This window comes from Manis javanica, chromosome 3 (genome assembly GCF_040802235.1).
Source record: "Manis javanica isolate MJ-LG chromosome 3, MJ_LKY, whole genome shotgun sequence".
In the NCBI taxonomy this organism is placed as follows: domain Eukaryota; kingdom Metazoa; phylum Chordata; class Mammalia; order Pholidota; family Manidae; genus Manis; species Manis javanica.
In genome coordinates this window covers 58,537,477-58,560,589 of record NC_133158.1, presented here as the reverse complement: position 1 = coordinate 58,560,589, position 23,113 = coordinate 58,537,477, and the positions used below count along the sequence as shown (strand labels likewise).

Sequence of the window (23,113 nt, the reverse complement as noted above, 5' to 3'; positions counted from 1 at the left end):
TCTGTGTCATTCCTCCCCTTTTTAAAAAATTTTGAACTTCTTATTTAAATATAACATACCACAGCATAACCCATGAATATGTGTGATGAATTTTCACCAAGTGAACATGCCCAGACGGCCTGTCTTCAGAAGGAGTAACAGAACAGCAGGACTCCAAGACCTCTCCCAGTGACTACCCACACCTTCCTCAGAGCTCACCACTACCCTGACTTCCTACAAACATAATATTTGCCCTTTTTGTACCTTGTATAAGTGGAATCATACAGAATATACCCTTTTGTGCCTGGATTCTCTGCCTCAACATTCTTCCTGTTTTGTTCAGGCCAATTATCAACCTTGCTAGAGTGTCAGAAAATGGTCACCGTGCTAGTCTTCATCCCAGCAAAGATGATGGAGAGGAACTGGTTGCACAAATATACGGTGGCATCACAATTCACAATAAAGCGCAGGACAAGAAGTTTCTCTGGCCTGGCCCTTCGGGGCTGCTGCTGGGAAATGGATGGTTCCCACTGAAGGCCATAATGCAGGAGGGACAGCACTTGCCCTGTGCTATTCTCCTAATATTTCAAGGAGAGTGAAGCTTAGAATTGTTAAGCATTCCCAGAAGGGCCATAAATCTCCTTTTAGCTGGTTTCAATTGCAGAATGAAATGGCCTGTTTTCTTGGCAATTTTTATTTTCCCCTCTCAGTCCCTTGCCCTCTGGTTCTCTGGTTCACAGGCACACAGCTTCCTTCCTTCCTTCCTCTCCCAGATGCTCTTCCCTTTCGGCAGACACATTTCTGCCGAGTCCAGCCCTCCTCTGGACCCAGGAGCTTTAGCTAGTCTGGGACTCGGGAAATACAAGAGTTATAAGGGATTGTGCAGATTAGTTGATTGACCCTGCCCTTCATTTTTTTGGACATTAAAAAAAATTGAGATATGATTTACATACAGTAAAGTGTACAAATCTTAGCATACAACTCAAATAGTTTGGCTTAATTAATAGATTAATTGTTACACGTAACCATCATTTAACCAAGATACAGAACACCTCTAGCCCCCAGAAGCTTTTCACATACTTTTTCCCTGTTGATCTTTCCTCCTCTCCCCCTGCCCCCTGTAGTAAATTCTGTATTTTTCCTCTATCACCATGGATCATGCTTGCCTGTTCTTGAACTTTAGATAAAGTAGATTCATACAGTTTGTCCTTCTTTTGTTTCTGGCTACTTTCATTCAATATCATGGTTTATAGATTCATCCATGTTGTTGTGTGTATCTGAGTTTGTTCTTCTTTAATGCAGAATATGCTACTGTTTATTTCTCTATTTTTCTTCCTAAGAACATTTGGATTGTTTCCAGTTTTGGCTACTTTACTGGTTTGTTAGGGTTGCCATAATAAAGTACCACAAATGGGATGGCTTAAACAACAGAAATTTACTTTCTTATGATTCTGGAGGCTAGAACCTCAAGATCAACGTGTCAGCAGGGTTGCTTTCTTCTGGGGACCTCTCTCCTTGTGGATGGCCATCTTCTCTCTCTGTACTCACAGTCTTTCCTTCTCTGTGTGTGTTCTGATGTCCTCTTTTTATAGGACATCACTCATATTGGATTAGGGCTCACCCCCATGAGCTCATTTAATCTTAATTACTTCTTTCTAGGCCCCATCTCCAAATGCAGTCACATTCTAAGGTACTAGGGGTTAGGACTTCAGTATATGAACTTCAGAGGAACACAATTCAGCCTACAATAGCTGCTGTGAACATTTCAGTCCATATTTTGTGCATGCACTGTTGTCCGGAGTTGAGCCAGTTTATATCCCCATCAGCAATGTATGAGAGTACAGTTGCTCTACACCTTCACCAGCCACTTCAGCTTACAGATGAGAAACAAATACCCACAGAGAGGAGCTGAAAGGCCACTTTGCCATATGCGAATCATGAGCTTGAGATTGCAGAGCATGCCCTATCCCCAACCTGCATCAGGGATTTCTGAAACTCTCTAACACATCACCTCATTCAGTCATTCAGGTGTTTGTCAAAAAACAAAGACAAAAAGAAAAAACCCCTCTGTGAACCACCTGAGGCTCACTTCCTGTGCTGGGCTCTGGAGTTAGGTCGTGAAACTTACATTCCAGTTGTAACAACAGACAATGAACATATCAACTAACTGATGGGAGGTTGTGTTAAGTGCTGGGCAAGGAATGAACAGAACCTGATCTAGAAGAAAAGGGGCTTAGGGGTGGGGAGGGTCAAATCTCCTTTAGGGGAGTTGTTCCAATGGCCTCTCTGAGGGGGGATGTATAAGAGAGCCCTAAAGGATTAGAAGGTGCCAGTCAGACCAAGGCCCAGGGAAAGTGCTGAGACAGAGAGAAGAGGGGAAATACTAGTCCTGAAGTGGGAACAATGGGGTGTAGGGGAAAGCCAGGAAATGCTGGCCTGTAAATGGACCCAAGTGGACAAAGGTAGGGGAGAGGAAGGAGATGAGATCTAGAGAGCTGTGCCCAGACCACCAGGGCTCACAGCATACGGTGAGTTTGGAAGCCATTGGAAGGCTTCAGGGAAGTGATAAGCAAGATACAAGTGACATTAACAAATGAATTGTAGGGGATGGAGAAGGCAGCAGCACACTTGTGCTTCAGATTTACCCTTGCCTAGGTGAGACAGGTCAGTGACTTAGGCTCCAGAAGTGGAAGAGATATATTTTGGAGGTAGAACTGACAGGACACGGTGATGTGTTGGATGGACCTGTTGAGAAGTGAGGGTGAGTCAGGGCTGACTTCTAGGTTTTGAGCTTTGAACTTCCAGACAGTGAGCAAAGACTTTTAAGCTATAACCTGCTAAATCTAGCCTGTACACTTCCTTGTCCATTTCACTACTGTATATCTCGAGCCTCAGAATGTAGTAGGTGTTTGATAAACATTCTTGAATGAATAATTGATTGCATGCATTGAATGTTTTAGTATATGGGATGAGTTCAGTGAAGGTTTTTTGTTCTTTTGAATTTTTTAAACTGAGGTAAAATTCATGTAACATAAAAGTAACCACTTTCAAGTCTGCAATTTAGTGGGGCTTAGTACATTCACAGTGTTGTGCCACCATCACCTCTGTCTCATTCCAAAATATTTTTATCACCCCCAAAGGAGATGGTGTACCCATTAAGCAGTCACTTTCCATGCCCTTCAACCCCTGGCTCCAGGCAACCAGTAATCTGCTTTCTGTCTCTGTGGATTTACCTATTTTGTGATAGTTTATATAAATGTAGTAACATTACATGTGATCTTCTGTGTCTGGCTTCTTTCTTAGCATAATATTTTAATAGAATATTTTCGAGGTTCATCCACATGGCAGCATGTATCAGCAGTTCATTTCTTTTTATGGCTGAATAATATTCCACAGTATGCAAATAACACATTTTGTTTACTCATTAATCCTTCAATGGACACTTGGTACCTGATGGCTATTGTGCATAATGTTGCTATGAGCATTTGTGTGAAACTATTTATTTGAATACCTATTTTCAATTTGATTGAGTGCCCCAGGAGTGGAATGACTGGGTCATATGGTAATCTATGTTTAATATTTTGGGGAACTGCCCAACCCTTTTCAACAACTCAATAAAGTTTTTCTGAATGAAAAAAAGAAAAGGTAGTAGGGAGCCTGGGAGGCAACTTTTTGTGTCCTCCATAGGTAGCGCTGAACTCTACCGTTTGCAGGCTGTGTGATCTGGGTCAAATTACTTAAATTCTCTGGGCTGCGTCCTTATCCTCAAATTAGGGAAAATAAAAACCTCCCTGAGCTGAATGAGATCTTGTTTCTAAAGCTCCAGGTATAGAGAAAACCCCACTCTTTCCCCTACCCCCCCAACGACCAAAAAAGAAGAAAAATTGACTGCCTTCCCTTATTCCCCGACCTTCCTATTTCTCATCCACTCAGGCTCTTACATGGTCTTGGAGCTTCGACCAGTCCGCCGGCTCCCAGGCTCGGCCTTGCTGCAAACTACAACTCCCAGCAAGCTCTTCTTCCCGGCCGCCTTTCCCGGCCTTGTGCGCATGCTTTGGCAGACGTGGCACCGGGAACTCGGAGGCGGGGAGCGGTTGGGAAGTGGCAGTGGCGGCTGGACCCGGCGGAGCTGCGGGCGCGGGAGCCCGAGTGGAGACTGGAGCCGGTCGTGGGCAGCGGCTGCAGGGATGGCGCGGGTCAGGCCGGCGTGGCTACTTCTGGCGATATGGGTGAGGCTGTGGCGCAGGGGTCCGGGAGGTGGGCAGCACGTGCGCCGCGCGTGCGGGTCTGCGCTCCCTCCCCGAATGTGTCGGGAGATGTCCTCGGGCGCCGGGGTGGGGTCCCGCGTGCCAGGCGGACGGGGACCCGGTGGCCGCGGGGGAGGCAACGGGGCTGTCCCCTTCCCCTCCTGCGGAACGCTCCGGGGCGCAGGGGCCGAAGGGAACCCGGGGGTGCTGGCCCGTCCCCCCTAGGGTGTTTGCGCCGCCGGCACAACTTTGCGGGGGCACAAGTCAGGGGGCGACTGCCGCCGAGGGCGAGATATCCGCGGGCTGGAAGGTGCGCTAATCGCCACGCTCCGGGCCTTGCACCTGTGTGAATGTGGGGTGGAAAGGGGGTGCTTTCCTCAGCACTGCTGGAAACCTTGTTTTAGGAGTACCTTGTTCTTGATTTCGACCCCGAACAGCCGGAAAATTTGTCACCTGGGTTCCCGCCCGCTGGCAAGGCTCAGCCTGCTGGGTGGGGTAGTCGCCGCGGAGTTCTGCTCCTACACCCTACTGAGGCTGGCTGGAACCTCAGCCACTTTTTGGCTTGTGACGCGGCGTATCATTTAATATATCTGACTTAGTTTCCCCATTCATGAAATGGGCTCGGTAAAGATAATTCGCTCACACGATTGTCAGGAGGGTCGGATGAGAAATCGGAGGAGCCAGTTCTGTAAATTGCAAAACGATACACGAGTGGAGGACGGTGGGCCAGCGTGCTGGGAGTGGGCTCTGCCCGAGGAGCTTGCTGCGCTCGGGGGCTGGCCTCCAGGGCGTCCCTGGCAGGTTGGGATGTGTGTGTCCATGGCACGAGGGCCTCGAGGTTTGGCGTTGGTGTTGCTGTGGGGTGTGATGAGATAGTGTGGCCTCTTTCCACATCTCCACCACAACTTCTATCTTATTTTGGGACAATTTTGGCTTCTTTTTTCCCTGAAGTACCGTGGACTTCCTGCTGCTGTTACCCTCTCCAACCCAGATTTTTCGTTTTTGTTTTTTTGGGTGTGGCAAGGATGCTGGGTAAACACCAGGAGAAAAACTCAAGTGTGAATTGAGTTGTTTTAAACACTACCGTCTCCCAATACCCTGCCCTTTTGGGATTACGCGTGATGAATGCTCTGTATTTTCTTGTTGTCTGGAGGTGGATGGGAAGGGTCTCTCCCTAGATCTGATCGTTCTTCTGTTGGGAGAGAACTGGGCTGGAGCCGGGCAGTATCAATTCATCCGAGTCTAGGTGTGTTTGGTGATCTGTCTGCACTCTGTTCCCTGGGGCCAGCTGGCCTGGACAGGTCTCTAGGCCAGGCAGGGCTGCCGGACTGTGCAGAGAGGCCATCTCCAGCATGACCCACTAATAGGTCTTTGCACTTGGACCGTTTTAGGAGGTCCTGTTTTCCTCTCTTCTTCCCTTTTCCCCTCCCCCCATGTGAAAATAAAGGATCTTGGCGCTCTGACCGGAAAGAAGTGTCATTTAGCAAACATTTATTTATCATCCACATTGTTTGTCGCTGGGTTGGATTTTGGGTGGGTGGAAAGCAAAACACCCATTGTCCCTGCCCTGGTGTTGCTTGGGGCTGGCAGGGGAACCAGTCCTGTGAGCAAATAAAGCCAAGAACAGCTGGAGCTAATAACGGAAGTGCTGGGAGCCTCCACTGAAGGGGAGCCATGTATTAATTTAGAGGGAGGGTCAGCCATGGCTTTTCTGAGGCAGTGGGTTGAGCTGGGAGGGAGTGTGGGAGTCAGCTAGGAATTGATGTCTACTGGTGCCCTCCACCGGAAGGTGCGGAAGAGCGGGTAGGTTTGCTGAAGCACTAGAATTTGGGAGTCCTCAGCAAGGAATTGACATTTTCTCCTTTTCCCAAGTCCTGCATTGGCTGAGAAGGTGTGAGGCAGAGGCACGTGGTCAGTGGTAAGTGGCTGGTGGACACCAGGGTGGGCCTCTGTAAATTCAAACTCCATGTCCATCTGATACAAGCTCTCCAGGTCCTGGGAGTGGATCTGGTTTCCTTGATCACTCAGTATTTACTGAGGGCTGATATGTGCAAAGCACTGGGCTGTGACCTAAGGGATATAAAGAAGTATAAAGAGGTCTATGGAGATTGTGGACAGGATTGTACACCCACCGCATTTTTATAATAGCAAAAGACAGAAATGGGGCTTAAATGCTCAAGAGTAGTATGGTTAAATGACTTCTGGCCCTTTCCACACCATGGAAATTGATGTTTATAAAGAACATTTATATTTACTAAAATGCTATGTTTATTAGCAAAGTATTTTATGATGCTTATGAAGACTATCTAAGGACATGGAAAAGTGCTTGAGTGTGATAATTAGGGTAGAAGTAAAGCCCAGAGTGGATGAAAATAGCTACATAAGTGTTTGAGGGATCAGCAGTGCATCAAAATGTTAACAGTGATTGTTCTGGAAGATGGGGTTGTGGGTGACTTTTGTTTATTACTTTGCTTATTTTTTTGTGTGTTTTCTAAGTTTTCTATATGAATACATACTGTTTTTTTATCAGAAAAGTTAATAGAAGAACCTATTTAAAAAGGTTCTTTTGGGACCTTTCAGCCTTTCACAAGAATGCTGGGTGGGAAAGGTGCACAGGCAACACTTCGGATGAGTTGATTACAGCTCTTCTTGGCTGCTGTCTCTACCCTTGGGGCCTGGGGCTGAGGAGGGCCTGCTGTCCTGTCTCTCCAAACCTGCGGCTGACTGCCCCTTCCTGCTCTCCAGCTCAGCTCCTCCCTGCAGCTGACCCTTCCCCTGGGCCGTCCATGCTGATTGTGGAATAGTTTACATCCAGTATACATCAGAATGGAGAGATGTCAGAGCTGCAGAGGACATCACCTCACTCACCCCACTCAAATGGTTCCAGTGTCAGACCAAGGACTGGAGCCTGGCTCTGACAAGGTTTTCACATTGGTCCGTAGACAAATGGGAAAAATAACAATGGTGAATGTTTTTTTTTTTTTTCATGAATCTAAATATTTTCAGTTTAAAAACTTGTCCATTTTTCTGACATGATGTCCATATTGGGGGAGGGTGTGGGTTTACAGCGTCCTTTGGAAAAACAAAAGTAGTGATTGTATACTGTGATTAAAAAAGATTCTCTTCTTGATGAAATTTATTTTAAATATATATATAACATACATTATATATATTCAAAATATATTAAAAACTATATACTGCCAATTTGTGAGATTCAAAAGTCTGAGAACTACTGATCAGCTCTTTCATTTTATAAGAGAAAAGTGAGGCTTTGAGAGGGAAGGGACTCACTACAGGCCACCCATTTGCAAAGGCAGAGCGGGGATTAGAGCAGGGCTCTTGAATTATAAATCAGGGTTCTTCCTGCTCCATCTCTGTCATCCTGCCTGCTTCCCTCCTCCCAGGCCATGTTAGGGCTTTTTCCCCTCGCTGATGGCTTGAAATTCAGAACCTGGTGGGACAGTGGGCAGAGGTGCAGGAAGCAGAAGATGTTTGCCTCTGGTGTTTCCTGCAGAGCTTTTAATGTACACCTGTTCAGGTTCTAGATCATTATATATTTAATGGGCTTTCATGGGCTGGCCTGGGGACCTAAAGGCTATTTATAATGCTGTTTGGTACCTGGAGTGCACTTTTCCCACAAAAATAAACACATTGGGGAGGAAGTTTTAAAACAGAGCTGGCACATAAATTGGCATCTGAGTGGAAAACACTGAGTGTTGTGGATTTGGGCAGGGCTCAGGGTGTGGGGCACTCAGTGTCCAGAGAAGGGCCCCAGCTCATGCCTCATCAGGAGGGCAGACCTGGAGCTCTGTGACAGTGGAGGTGTTCCCTGTCCTGGCTGTTGTGTCCCCGACACTGAGCCTAGCATGCAGTCATCCTCAGTTTGTGCTTGGTGAAGGAATTAGTGTTGTAGGCAGAGAAGGGACCTCTTCCAAAACAGAAATATGGGCAATGGGGAGTGATGGGTGTGCCTGGATGAAAGGAGGGATCTGAGTCTGGGAATGGGGAATGAGACTGGAGAAGTGGATTGTAGAGAACCTTAAATGCCTGGCAAAGCTTTTGGGACTCAGTTCTGCAGGTAATGGAGAGAGACATGATGAAAGCTGCCCTTTTAGTAACAAGATCAGTCAGGCCACAGTGAGGGCGGAGTCAGAGAGACTGGATTAACTTTCCCAGAACAGCACTTTCTTCTTACTTTCTTCTCTGTTATCTGCAAGATAAAGTCAAGTGTGATGCACTGGAAGGAACATGGGCTTTTAGCCAGCTAGACACTCAGCAGCTGTGTGACCTTGGGCTCCCTTAGTTTTCTTGCTTGTCAGTGGTGGTCATAATACTCATCTTCCAGAGTTGGAAGAATCGGAAATAATACAGAAGCACCCAGCAGAGTGCTTGGCACGTGGGATTGCGCAGTGACTGGGAGCCTGGCAGTCATGGAGGTGGTGAGGAAGAGCTGCAGGGGGACGTCAATTAGGAGGTGGTGATGGGCAGGGAAAGGCTAGAGGGGGTGTGAGCTGAGGCAGTGAGACACAGAGTGGGGATGGGGGGGGTCTGTGCTGGCAGGATTGTCCCCATCGCAGTCCTTGGAGCTGGCCTGTGGGGAGTGTCCTTGGCCTCCCCACTGGGCCGCCACAGAGCCTCTGGTTGCGGGTGGGGAGAGGTTGCAGAGGGCTAACATTCAAGTGTTGTGTTTCTTCTGAAAGTCAAAGATCCTCTCAAGACAGACATACAGACCCTACTGCCTTCCTAGGCTTTGCCCCAGCTTTGCACTTTTGTTCTGTGGAACTCTTGTGTCTCACTTAGTGGTTGTGGTAGGTTTTGGAGACTGAGTGACAGTGGGCTAGGAAGGGATGTGGTGTGGAAGGAGAGCCTAAGTTTTCTTATATGCCACCTGGACCTCCCTGGTCTATGTGGCCCCCACCCTCCCCTTCTTTGTTTTCACACCTGGAGGTCCCAGTGGGAGACCAGAGGAGGGGCCCCTGCTGTGCAGGGCCCTTCCTTGGGCCTGGCCACACTGCATTGCTCACTGGAGCCTCTGCCTACCAGTTTGATATCTCAATGAGATTTATAAACATTCCCCACGTTTGTAGAGGGCTTTAGAGTTTGCAAAGAATTTTCACATATTGCACATCATGTAGCGTTGAGTCCTATGTTAACTGGGTGCGGTAAGCTGGGTAAGTACTGTTAGCCCTAGAGAGAGATGGGTGGGTGGGCAGAGAGGTAGGCAGAGATAGACCTAGACAAGGGGAGGGGGCATGGCCTGGAAGGGGAGGGGCTAGACAGCTGGTCAGGATACACCTAGTAGTTCTCCGCTCTCTGAATGTGTAAGCAGTCTTATTGGCAGGTGTTTTTCTAAAATAGCAACACCAGCCATTTTCCTGAGGTTTCTGTGAAACTTACTCTTTAGCTCCCTGATGGCCAGGTAGGGGAGGAGGGGCAGCCAGCTGGGCACTCACTGATCATCCTCCCCCTTTTCTCTTCACTCTCCCTGCCCATCTCTAGTTTGCTGTGCCCTCTGATCACTTCACTTCCAAAGGGGCCTCTCCCACATACCAGTTTATGACCTCCTAAATAATTAGCTTTGCAATCATGTGGTAGGAAGTGAAACACACTCAGATGGAGTAGGGTCTGAACGGGCTTTTTTCATATTTTTATTCCCCAAGGTCAACCTAAGCCCCCAGTTTGATGTGCGTTCTGTTCCTGGGAGACCTGATGGTGAGCCTGTACTTGGCTTGAGTTTTCCAACTGATTACAGCAGACTGGAGCAGAGTTATTGTCCTGCAGGACATTAAGTATCCATCCTCCCAAATAATCCTACCATTCCTCCCACCCCTTGGCACAAGCAGATGTCTTCAATTTATGAGCATATCCTTTAATCCTTGCCTTGGAAGGTATTAATGGAGATCCACGTTAAGGGACTGAAGCTGGGACTTAAACTAAAGGTCATCCAGCATCTGAGCTGAGACGTGGGCTTGGCTGGAAAGCTCTGTTGTTGGGCCACGTAGGCAGGCTCCCAAGGAACAAGCAGGTTGCTCTTGTCAAGAGGTCTGACCTTGCTAGGGCCTGGACAGAGCATTGTACATGCCTCTTATTTCAAAGGAACATGGACCGGCATCTACATGCTCTGTGTGTCACAGAGGTTCATTCATTCCACAGATCTCTTTTTTTTAAACAGTTATTTCTGGAGAGTCTTTTTCAAACCAGACATAGCATGCTAAGGCATTGGGGACATAATGATAATTAAGATAGACACCATCCCTTCTTCCTGTTGCCTACTGGGAGAGCCACTAATATTTTGTTTTATGCAGGTGGTAAGTGCTGGAAAGAAGAAGTTATAAGGTGGTAAAAGAATATGTAACCAGGGTCCCTAACCTAATGCAGGGAGCCAGGAAAGGCATCTCTGAGGACTTTTGGATACTTTTTCAGAGCAATGTTTTAAAATGTGTAAAACAGAAAGCATTGGATTACCAAGGAAATCAGTGATGTTGAAATACAGTAGCAAAATATTATAGCAAATATGTGGCAAAATAATATTTACATTTCTTTATTAATGTGTCATGTAAGAAGACCTAGTGGCAGTTTTGATATTTTCTGTTATTTTAAGTAGTGATGAGCATAAACAATGTTCGAAGATTTCTGCGCCAATTATAATATGATGAGAAAATGTGATTTCTGTTGGTGGTGAGGTGACACTGCCAGCGGTACTGTAGTTTGTTGCAGACATTCAAACAAAGGGAGGGCTAACTTTCAGTTAGAAATTAGTGACGATAAAGATGTAATTTTTCTCCGTCCAAATTCATGGGCCCCAGTGTAAAGAAAAAAATATCCAAAAACTTGGAAAGAAAAGACAATTAGCATGACTTTTTAATGTCATACGAGAGCATTATCTAAGAAACTCACCAAGGGTCATCTAGTGCTTTAGGGAATGTAGCTTTATTATTCTTTAGGACCCATACTCTGTAAAGTTAGACAAGATGCAATATGATCTCTGTTTGGTAGAGAAGGGAAACTCAGCATTTATTGCCCTGTACAACATTAATCAGTTTGGTGTCTGATATAGCAATCTTATATCAGGATTCGTTTTTTTTTTAATTGACCATATACAAAGTGTTTTCTTACAATTTCTTTTTTAAAAATCTTTTGAAAGCCTTTTTTTCTTATATCCCCTTTTGATGTAACTTTGTCATTTTAGTTGATCTCTTATTAATGAGTTCAATAAGACTTTGAAATAGGCTCACTATTTGTATGAGGATTAGGCTTTTGAAAATTAGTTGGCCCTGGTTTAAAAACTGTTGAGTGAGCAGGATGTGAGGTATGGCATTGAGAAGGGTGGTGTGAGCTGGAGGTGTTTACTTAGGGGTGCTACTTAGGAGGAGGGTGAGACTGCGGGGGAAGAGTAGGAAGACAAGGTGGACCAGGTGAGCCCTGGGAACTTCAGCATTTAGAGGGTGGGGAGGAGGGTTTACAAAGGAGACAGGAAAGGTGGCTGCACAGGTAGAAGGGAGGAGACTAGGAGTGTTCCGCCCAGGTTCAAGAGGTTGAGCAAAAGGAGAACTGAGGTGTCTGTAGGGCTAACCATGTGGGGGTCATTGCTGAGCCCCCACTGGGAGCCTTTTTGGTGGTGGTAGGGGCAAATCTGAGAGGGCTGAGGAATGGATGGTGGAGGTGGGGGGTGGAAAATTCTGGCTGTGAAGGAGAGGGGGTGTGTGACATGAGGGCCCTGGGAGAGGGTTTTCAAAACATGGGTCAGAGGCAGAGGTTTATCAACCTGGCTGTGGATCCAGATCACCATAAGGGGGTATGTGTAAAAAGGGATTCCTTAGGCTCCCCAGATCTGGGAGATGATTTTTTTCCAGGATAAGGCCCAGAGTTCTGTGTTTCTTAAAAGCCTGTACTTAGAGCTATTTTGCAGCTACAAACCAGACAAATTTACAAGTTAACATTAATTTTACATGGTAGATAATATTTTACCATCCAGGGTTCCTGCTTCTGGGCTGAGTGGTGTGGCACGAGTTCTGCCCCTGTCACGAGCCACATACACAACCAATGTCTTGCCAATGGGTTTCAGCCCTGGATAAGTTCACTGTGGATTCAGTGAGACCAAGGAAATGACAGTGGAACAGTGAAAGGGTTATACCCAACTTAATTCCCACGGTGACAGGTCAATCACTAGAATCCCGTCCACTCTGAGCGAGTCTGCATGCAGCAAGCCGGTCTTGGCCTCTGTGCCTATCTACCCCTGCAGCCGTCTCAGTCTCTGTCCTTGGCACTGCCACCGCTCTAGCCTCTGCTCTGCTCTCCTGCAGCCTTGCAGCCATGCCACCATGTCGCCCAGGGCACTGGGCAGAGCTCTTTATATAGAGTCAGTAACAACTTATTGCCCACATGTGTGTAGTGAGCTAGCCATCCAGGACCAGGTGAGAATCCTGGCTATTGGAATCTTCACTTTATCCACAACCAGCGACACTGTGAGGCTCAAGCTTGTGCTCTGTTTGCTTTTATCTGAAGGCGTGTGGAGAATTGCAGGCAAGCAGGTAGCAGAGGAAAGGTGGATCAGCTTGTCTGCTGCTCCTTTTACTTCGTTGTGCTCAGTATGTAGACTGGAAGGGAAGGGACTTGATGGTCTCTCTGATCTTGTTATGGGTAGAGCTCTAGGGAGGGAGGGAGCTTGGGGACAACAGTGGGAAATCTTCACATTGATGGGTCTGTGCCCACAAGACCCTGATTGGAGGCTTGACTCTGAATCTAAGGCTCTACTCTGAACTTCATCCAGCCTCATTTTCCCCATCTCTAAAGTGGGGACACTACCATCTCCCACACAGATGGTTAGAGCAGTTTCTCGAACAGTTTTACTGTAATTTCTGTAAGAACAGATTATAATGTAAAATGGACATTTTACATTATAACCAAGTACATATATACATAAATATAACAGATGTAAGTGTTTCACTGAATAGTTTTGCTACTTGTGGTATACACAGATATTTTCTATTTAATGAAAAAAAAAGCTGATAGTAACCCACTGAATTGATTTTATGACTCAGACTTTGGGTTGAGGGTGGAAAACACTGTTTAGACTCTCCAGTGCAGAGCATTAAATGAGATAATGTATGTAAAAGCACAGATGTACACCATGGATCATGAACCCCTAAATTGTTATTTTCTTATCAATTAACGGAGCTTTGAGGCAGAGCTGAATTTCCAGTGTGGGAAATCACCTGCTTGTCCTCCCTTCCTGCTGCCTAATTCACTGTTCCCTCAACCGGCTCTTCCTTGTTAGTTGGCCTGGCACATTAGGTTGGCAGCGGCCCAAAGTCCTCTTGGCTCTAGAAGAGGTTTTCCAAACATTAAAAGCTTTAGGGACTTAATCCTGGTTAAAGGCACTGCAGTTGCAATTTCAGGATGAGAAAACCTGTTTTTATAAGCCTTAGGATCAGTTGTCCAGCCCCTGAATTGTCCCTTGTTGACAGCCACGTTTGTGCTGTGTGAACTTAAGGTAAACTATGCTGTGCAGCCCACGTGTAAGGTGTGGTTTTTAAAGGCAGCACACAGAAGAAATGTAGCTGGCTTTGTATTTATAGGATCAAGCTGTGAACCACATGTAGCTCCAGGCGTCAGTGTCTTCGTGCCTCAGGCTGGGCGCTGGGGCCCGTCAGCCTTGGGTTGGCAGCTCTCTCACCTCCTTGCTGTGTGATGTTGAGCAAGTTTCTTAACTCCTCTTAGTCTCAGTTTCCTTACCTATCAAATAGGTATAATAAAAGCACCTACTTAATTCACTTGTCAAGATGATTAAATTAGATAGTCCTGTGATTGCTTAGCTAGTCCTGGTCATGCTATAAGCACGCTGTACTTTCTGCTGCTGCCGCTGTCATGGGCTAGTCCCTAGGCCCTGGATTTTGGAGTTAAGAATCCTCTCAGGTTCTATTTCTTGCCAGGTGCTTTCCCATTTCTCTCTCCCTTAATAAGCACACTTAGCTGCAGAGCCCCTCAGCTGCAGCTAGTACACACACACACACACACACACACACACACACCACACACACACACACACACACACAACATACACACACACACACACACACACCCCACCCCCCACACCACCACCACCACCACCACCACCCTCTCCTCACTCAGGGACTCATGGTGCTCATTTTATCTCAAAGGCTGCTGGGTAGATATTTGAACATTGGGAGTATCAGTGGTGAAATCCCCAAACGTGGTCTGAGGTTAGGCCTTCACTCCTTGGGAAGAGTAGTGACTAGCCATGATAGGTGGTGACAGATGCTTAAAATTTGTCCTTTTAAGTGGCATACATTACCCACATTTAAAAATTAATCCTTTGTCTTTCTCTCTCTTCTCATCAGAGCTGTTCTAGGTATGTTGCATAGAAAGTACTTTGCAGATTCCATATAAAAAACTACACAGTGTCAGCTGAGCTGAGGAGCAGGCAGTCCACTGAAGGGCAGAGGGGTGGATAAGCACTGCTCATCTGTGGAACAGTGCTGGCGACTGCTGGCTGGTGGCAGAAGGTACCAGAAGGCCTGAGGATGAGGTGGGGGCAGTATTTGGTTGTGTTCTGGGTGTCCCTTTTTTTCCTTTCTAACTCCAATTTTGAATAATTTCTGACTTACAGAAGAGTTGCAAGAACAATGCAAGGGATTCCTATCAGCCCTTTCCAGATCCCACACCTATTATCATCTTATCACATTTGTTTTATTATATTCTACTTGTACATATATGAAGTTTACAGACATGATGCTCCTTTGTCCCCTAAATACATCAATATTTCCTAAAAGGCAAGGCTACTCTCTTATATAACCATAATACAATGATCAAAATAGGAATGTAGCATTTGGCCGAGGACCCAGTCCAGAATCATATGTTAAATTTAATTGCCATATTTCTTTAGTCTCCTTTAATCTGGGCCAGTTTCTCAGTCTCTGTCTTTTGTGACCTTGACATTTTGAAGAACATCCCATGACTAGGTTTTGATGTTTCCTGCCAGGGCATTATATCAGGAGGCATGTGATATCCATTTGACCTGTTACTGGTCGTGTTGACTGTGGTCCCTTTGTTAAGCGGGTTTCTGCCAGGCTTCTGTATTGTGAAGTTACATTTTCTTGTGTGGAGATACTTTGAGATTCATTATTTCCATGATGGTGGCCTACTGTGGCAACTTTTTTTCTTTAAATACTCACATTGGACATGCCTATTATGGTGAGTTACAAAAAGACACAAAGGGGAAGAATAAATCTATTCAAGGATAAAGCCTTACGTTGGCACATTTTTCCTCCAGTCTTTTTCTGAGCATAATTTTGTACCATGTACATTTTGAATTCGGTTTTTAAAATTTAACATTAAAGTATTTTAGCATCATGCAGTCTTTGAAAACATTTAAATGGCTGTTATTCTATGAAGTGATTTACTGCAAGTAACCATTCCCCTGCTGTTGGATATTTAGGTTGTTTACAAATTCTGAGTCATGTCTTTGTCAGAACTTCTGCCAGTTACTTGGGACAGATTCTGAAAAGTGGGGATCACCAAATAAAGGATCGTAAATACTTTTAAGATACTTGATACTTTGTGCTAAATAGCTTTCCAGAAGGGTCTTACTAGTTTAGGCTTTTGCTAGCACTGTATGACAATTGGGCACCATATTTTAAGAGATTTACTAATCGTGTTTCTCAGCTTTTTAAAAAACTGTGACCCACAGTCAAGGTTTGTATTGATAGGAATTTCCTGTATTTTGAATTATGAAAGCATATGTATTTATTTCCAAAAATACATTGCAGTCTATTATAGCACATTACTCTGTTCAGGCTCTGACCCTGTGTCCCCAGCATTGGGATAGCTCTGAGAGTCATGAGCAGGACTGATATTAGGGCAGATTACTCAGAATGGTGAGGGCCTTGGGGGCACATGTGAGAAATTGGGGTTCCCCTACAGAATCCTAAAGGGGAATGTGTTCACTATCTTCAGAATGTGATAGGCTGACGGAATGGCATGGAGGGGGAGGAATTTGAACCTGCTGACGACTGGAGCTATCCAAGGACGAACGGTAGAGCACAGACATGGATTCTGTGTAGTGACGTATTTCATACAGCCTTCTAGGTAGGCCCTCTAAGTTGAGGTCCCTCAGGAGATTTTTGCATCTTTGGCTCTGGAGGGCTGTCTGGAGGCTGGAGATGGCATGTGAAGACGGTTGAGAAGTGTACTTTTCGGGGAAACCAACCAGCCAAACTCAAGCTTGTGAACTGCAAGGGATGTCCTGGCCTTTCAGTCTCCTGCAATGGTTCCCTTATTAGTAAAGGGCTAAGGTGGTCGGGAAACTGGAGAATTACTGGTTAGTTTTCTTTTCATTTATGGGTAGCCGTCACCAGGTGACCGAGATAACTGGTAAGAGCAGGCATAGTGAAACCTGGGTAATAAGGAGGAACCCAGTAAATCAAACCCTTGATTTGTCTGTCTCCTTCCTTATGACAATTTGTCTAAAGTATAATGCATGGTGTGATTCCTTAGACACTTTGAAATGTCCCAACCGGAACAGTTGTTAATTTCTTTCTAGTTAAAACTTTTGTTGCAGTATGTACTCAAGATCTATTTGTAAGTGAGCCAGAAAACTCAGAATGATAGTGCCTTAAAAAGATCATTTATTTCACTCATATGGAATCCTGAAAAGGGGTGCTCTAGGCTGAGTGTATCCCTCTGTGGTATCAGGACCCTAGGTACCTTCTATCTTGTTACTCCACATCTTTAGCAAGTCTTTCTCATTATCTCAAGTTGGCTGCTTGAGTTCCAGCCGTCTTGTTCAAATTCCAGATGGCAGGAAGGAGGAGGAGACTAAGAAGACTTATGAAAATGTCTACTAGGGACAGTTCCTAAAAGTTGTCACATAACACTTCTGCTTACCTTCCAGGGGCTGGAATTTAGTCACAGAGCCACATTTGCTTCAAGGGAAATTGAAAGATGTGGCTTTTAATGTGGTTGGTCATGTGTCTTGAGAAACTCAGCAGTTCCTTCATAAAGTATAATTATTCCACAGTACTTCTTTGGTAGTGGTCATGAGAATAGATTTGCCACATGTCACAACTAGGAAGGGCTTTGGAAATCACCTTTAGCCCCTTTATTTTATAGAGGAAGGAAAAGAGGAGAGAGGACTTGTCCAAGATAACACAGCCAGTAGATATCAAAGCCTGCACGAAACTTAGGTTTCTGGCACTTTCAACCAAACCTTTAGCCCCATATTCTTAGCCAGCTCAAGTTCTCTGATGTGAGGTTCAGGTCATCTGTTTTTAACATTTTTCCTGGATCCTTTTACCACCAGCTTCTTAAGAGTCTAGACTTTTAGATTCTGACATTTCAAAACTATTTTGAGAAAAATGTGGGTTACACCAAATTAAATGGTTTCTTCACAGCTCTCAACATAAGAAGGGTATTTTTTTTCAGGTGACAGAGCAAAAAAGGTCAAGTCCCACCTCCACCCTTTTTCCTAAATGTTAAACTTCTGTCCTCAAATCTTCTTACTTTAGCAAGCTGCTTCTATGTAAGTGAATACCTCTGGCTTCATGATCTGCACTGAATGATAACTGTAACGACAGACAGTGTCCCTGGCCATAGAGAACATCAGGGTGCTGGCACATGCCCTAGAGATCTGGAGCTTTTTAAAACTGAGGGTGAAATGTGGCAAGTACTGTCCTCCATATTATTTTTCAAAAGTGTACGATTCTTATCTCATTAGTCTGCTGGGGCTGGTGGGAGAGGTTAAGAGAGGAGTTTGTGTGTGCTGTGCCTTAGAGTGAGAATGATGTGCAAAGGGGCTCCTGAACACACCTCTGAATAACAGCAGATCTGGGCTGTCTCAGGGCCCTGAGAACCCTGGCAGACATCAGGGTGCTTTGGGCTTGCAGGAACCAGGAGTTACCAATCCCTGCTGAGATCCTCCTTGCTTGGTGGGATTGTGGAAGATTCCTGGTTGCTTTGATGGGCACTGTCTGGGAAGGAGGTGCTCCTTTTCTGCTTGGTTGTACCACATCCTGGGAGCTTGTGGGGTTGAAAGAAGAAGACCGCCTGTGGCCAGGAGCTGGGAGACCTGAGCTCTAGTCCTCCTAGCTCTGCTGCTTACCTACTGTGTGACCCTGCTAAGTGATTCAACCTCTCCGAGCCTCAGTTCCCTCATCTGGGGTGAGGGTAGTACCCACTCATCAGGTTGTTGTGGGGGTAAATGGGCACAAAACCTGAAAGGAGTGTTCCACATGTGCTCTTTGGCTCTTGGTTTGGCCTGCTGAGCAAAAGGGGGTCATTCCAGGTTCTCCGACGCTGACCGTGTGTATGTGTGCGTGCCTTCCTGCCCTGACCTGCTGTTCTGCCTGATTATAGGCAGGGCCCTGGAGAGGAAGAGGTGGTGCCCATTTTACTGTTGTCCTTGCTCTATCTGTGATTTGTCTCACTAATAGTGCTAATGAAGATAATTGCGATTATTATGTGCTTCCACAAGCCAAGCATTATGTCAGGTTCTCTGTGTACTTTTCCTCCCCTTATTTAATCCTCAGCCTTCCCCTCCAGGGGGTTATAAGTATTAGCCTTTATACTTTACGGGTGGGGAAATAACCCTCTGAGAAGGTGAATAGCATCTGAGACCCTCTTGCTACAAATGATGGTGCCTGCATGTGACCCAGGTCTGAATCCAGAAGCAGTGCACTTCCCCTGGTGTCTGAGGGGCCCTCCGTCCTCCGCTTCTCAGAGATGCTCAGCCTAGCATCTTAGCTCTTTGCGCACCAAGTCCCCTGGTTCTCTCTGCATGTGGCTGTTCTGACTCAGTCCTCTCATGCTCCCGAATCTCCAGATCCTGCCTCTCTAGGTGAACCCTGCCTCTCCTGTGCCCACAGATGTTGGCAGTGGAGACAGCCCAGCCTTGTGGCCCGTGGGGCTGTGGGCTCCTCCCATTGGCACCCCAGCTCTCTTCTCAGCAGGCTGGCGCCTCAGAATCCCCTGGGGACTTTGCCACAGGCGCCTGCAGATCGAAGACAGATCAGTGCTTTTCTGTGTGTCTCCTCCCCGGCCGCCCGTGTTGAGGCAGCATTTCTCACCTTTCTCAGCCTGACCTTCCTCCCCATCCCTCTTCCTCCTTCCCTCTACCGAGGGGTTCCCTTGTCTTCTCCCTCTGAACCCTGACCCTGGAGATGCCACTCCCCTCGGGGCCCACTCTTCAGCCTGGGGGCCACCTGTGTCAGGATGTCCAGCTGTCCACATGTCCACCCCGAGCTTACCACTTTCCTCAGCATAGGACAAAAGCCTCATCTGCTGCTGCTTCTCCGTGCTTCCTGTGTGGTTATTGTCGCACACCCCTAGCCCAGAATCCTGGCAGTCCATCTTAGCCTCTTCTCCCTTCCTTGCCTGCATATGAATCACCCTTGCGGTCTCTTGTTTTGCCCTTAGGCTCTCAGACTGACCCATTTCCTTCCACTTGGGCAGCCCCCCACTGGGCCTTCCACCTCCAGCCTGCAGGGCTGCTGTTTAGTCTCAGATCACAGCCAGATGAGGCTCTTGAACTCGGTTTCCAAGACCCCAGCCTGGCCTTGCACGCCCTTCCCACCAGCTGCGGCCCAGAGCCCCGGTCTGAGTGGCCCCCCCTGGGCTCCTGAGGGTGGCCGTGGACTCACCCCATAATCTGTTCCTAGCAGGTGACCTCTGCAGAGGTCAGGAGTGTGGTAACAAGTGCGGCTTGTCATGTGTTATTACGCTGGACAAACATTTCCTGAAGGCTTCCAAGGGGCCAGGCACTGCTGGGCCCTTCCCTCTGGAGCTCTTAGTCTACCGGGTGGTTAGGGATGGGCTGAGATGGGGAGGAAGAGAGTTCTAAACCAGGCTGGCTGTGGGCAGTGCCCAGTTTAAGCCCCAGTGTCATGCCAGGTGACGGTGTTCAAGCAATCAGTTTGCTCAGTGTAAATCACTGGTTGAGCTTAAGTTCTCTGCTGTGTGAGGGTAAACGATGGGTCAGAGGCTTCAGTGGCTGGCTGGCAAGTGGTTTGTTCACTCTGAGAGCGGCCACCGTTAGGCAATCCGAGGGACTCACTGGGTTTTATGGAAAGGAAGCCGTGGCTGGGCCGTGAGGCTCAGTTGCTGTGATTTCTGTTGTAGTTGCTTTGTGGATGCTGCAGCCCAGCTGCACACCACCTTGCTGCCTGGGTAGGGGGGCACTGGGATCCCCTGCCAGCCCCTAACCCCAGTTCCAAAAGCATAGGTGCCTGCCAGTCTCAGGAGGGCTGGGCTACAGGTCAGAGTTCCAGGGCACTGGGCTAGGGCAGTTGTTTTTCTGACTGGCCAAATTATCTGAGGATTAAACATAGACCAGTGTCAATATGTTTTTCCAACCGATTCTTTTATTTTTCCCCTTTAATCATGTGCATTGAGATAGGGATTTTTAGTCTGAGGTCCATTTGAGCCCTGGGAGGAATAGAATAACACGTAACATTATAGTGGCATGAACTTTTGGGGAGCTCTCAAGGTGGGCTGCAGAAGGGCAGTGGGTTCCTAGGCATTGCACACAGCTCTGGCAGGGCAGGACAGAAACATAATTCCTCAACTCCTCGATGGTTTTACCCTGGAAAGAAGGACCCTTTCAATTTCAGTGGCAGATTGTATTTAGAAACACTAGACTATGACCACATTTCTGTCTTCTATTCTCCTGAGCCGGAATTTTGGTAACTGGTGTTATTGGAGTGCTTTAGGATTTATGCATGTTTGGTAAGTTGTCCCATTTCATCCTCACAGAAGTCTCAGGAGGAAGGTGTCATGTCCAGTGCAAGGCAGCAGGCTTAGGAGGCTGAGTGGTGTTGCTTAGGCATTTAGCTGTTGAGTGGTAGAGCTCAGACCCAACTCAAGACGTTTCTGGCTGCAGGGAGACAGTGGACTGAGAGGGCATGGGGTCAGACAGACTGTGGTTCATGTCCTGGCCCTGCTACTGATTAGCTGTGTAACTTTGGCCAGATTATTTAACTGATTGATACGATCAAGCATGTCAGATAATGTACAGTTGCCTCTTTTATTGACCACATTTCTCGGTAACCCCCTGTCCTTGCTCCATTCTGGTTCAGTTGCAGAACAGTTTTTCTGGACCTCTCTTCACCATCAACATGGTCATTCTGGCCTTCCTCCTCTGTTAGGGCCTTTGTTTCCCAGGTTCCATGTCTTCTCACTTTGCATTTACTTCTTGTTTTTGTAGAGTATTAGTTCCAGCAGATTCCTGAGAAAGGGTGCATTGGTGATAAATTTTTCACGTCTAAGATCATAAGTCTGAGTAAATCTGTCCTGAAAATTGAGAGATGTTTGGTTTGGCTGATTGTAGAGTTCCGGTTGGAGATGTGTTGCTTGAGAATCAGGAAGGCAGTGCTGGGTTGTCCTCTCAGGTGTGATGAACAAGCAGTCTTATGCCAGTTCTGACTGCTAATCTCTTGTATGTGGTGTTTTTTTTTTTTTTTTTGAATCCTTCAGAATCTCCTCTTTGTCCCCAGAGTTCTGAAAGTTTTCAGTGATATACGTAAAAAGCAAGAGTCTTTTTACATTTATGATGCTGGGCCATTCCTTTTTTTTTTTTACATATTTATTTATTTATTTTTTTGAGAGGGCATCTCTCATATTTATTGATCAAATGGTTGTTAACAACAATAAAATTCTGTATAGGGGACTCAATGCACAATCATTAATCAACCCCAAGCCTAATTCTCAACAGTCTCCAATCTTCTGAAGCATAACGAACAAGTTCTTACATTGTGAACAAATTCTTACACATAGTGAATAAGTTCTTACGTGGTGAACAGTGCAAGGGCAGTCATCACAGACACTTTCGGTTTTGATCACGCGTTATGAACTATGAACAATCAGGTCAAATATGAATATTCGTTTTATTTTTATACTTGATTTATATGTGAATCCCACATTTCTCCCTTATTATTATTATTATTATTATTTTTAATAAAATGCTAAAGTGGTAGATAGATGCAAGATAAAGGTAGAAAACATAGTTTAGTGCTGTAAGAGGGCAAATGTAGATGATCAGGTGTGTGTCTATGGACTAAGTATTAATCCAAGCTACACAAGGGCAACAAAACATCCACAGATGCAGAAGATTTCTCTCAGAACAGGGGGTGAGGTTCTAAGCCTCACCTCTGTTGATCCCTAATTTCTCACCTGATGCCCCCCCTGCGACTGTGCCTGTCTTAGATTGTTCCTCCCTTGAGGAATCTTACCCATCTCTGTGGGACTTCTTTTTAAATTAAGGTATCATTGGTGTATAGTCTTACGATGTTTTCAAATACACAGCGCAGTGGTTCAGCATTAACCCATATTATCAAGCCCTTACCCTCTCCAGTCTGGTCAGTGTCCATCAGCGTGATGCTGGGCCCTCTTAACTGGAAACTCAACTCCTTCAATTCTGGAATATTTTCTTGAGTTTCTTTCTTTGATAATTTCTTTTCCTCTGCTTTCTTTTACTGGTGTTCTTTGAATTTAGTTCTTTACTTAATGGATCCATCTCCTTATTTTTCTTATTCTTTTCTCCTGTTTTTTATTTCATGATCTTACTGTTATATTTTCTAGGAGTTTTTTTTCAATCCTACTTTCAACTCTATCAGAGTTTTTTATTTCTAGGAGACTTTTATTTTCCAAGAGTTTTTCCTGATTCTCTTTGACTGTTCTTTCTCATAGCACTCTATTCTTGTTTTATGAATGCACCATTTTATTTGTCTAAGAATAATAATTATAGTTACGGTGTTATCTTTGTCCTTTTCTTTTTCTTCTTAGCTTCACCTTTCCATTGGTTGATCTGTCTTTTGTGCTGAGGGCTTTCCTCAGGTATCTGGTGAATTTTGGTTACCCTTAATGAAGAGCAAGGC

The 23,113-nt window shown here is 45.9% G+C and overlaps 1 protein-coding gene across 1 annotated transcript in view; it reads left to right on the top strand.

The window, feature by feature from the left end:
• Positions 1-3,962: 3,962 nt before the first annotated feature.
• Positions 3,963-23,113, top strand: part of PDIA5 (protein disulfide isomerase family A member 5) — an 88,006-nt gene continuing 68,855 nt past the window's right edge. The window contains exon 1 of the mRNA XM_017671811.3: positions 3,963-4,208. Coding sequence (XP_017527300.2) covers positions 4,029-4,208 — 180 coding nt within the window. The 5' untranslated portion in view covers positions 3,963-4,028. The remainder of the gene's footprint in view (positions 4,209-23,113) is intronic.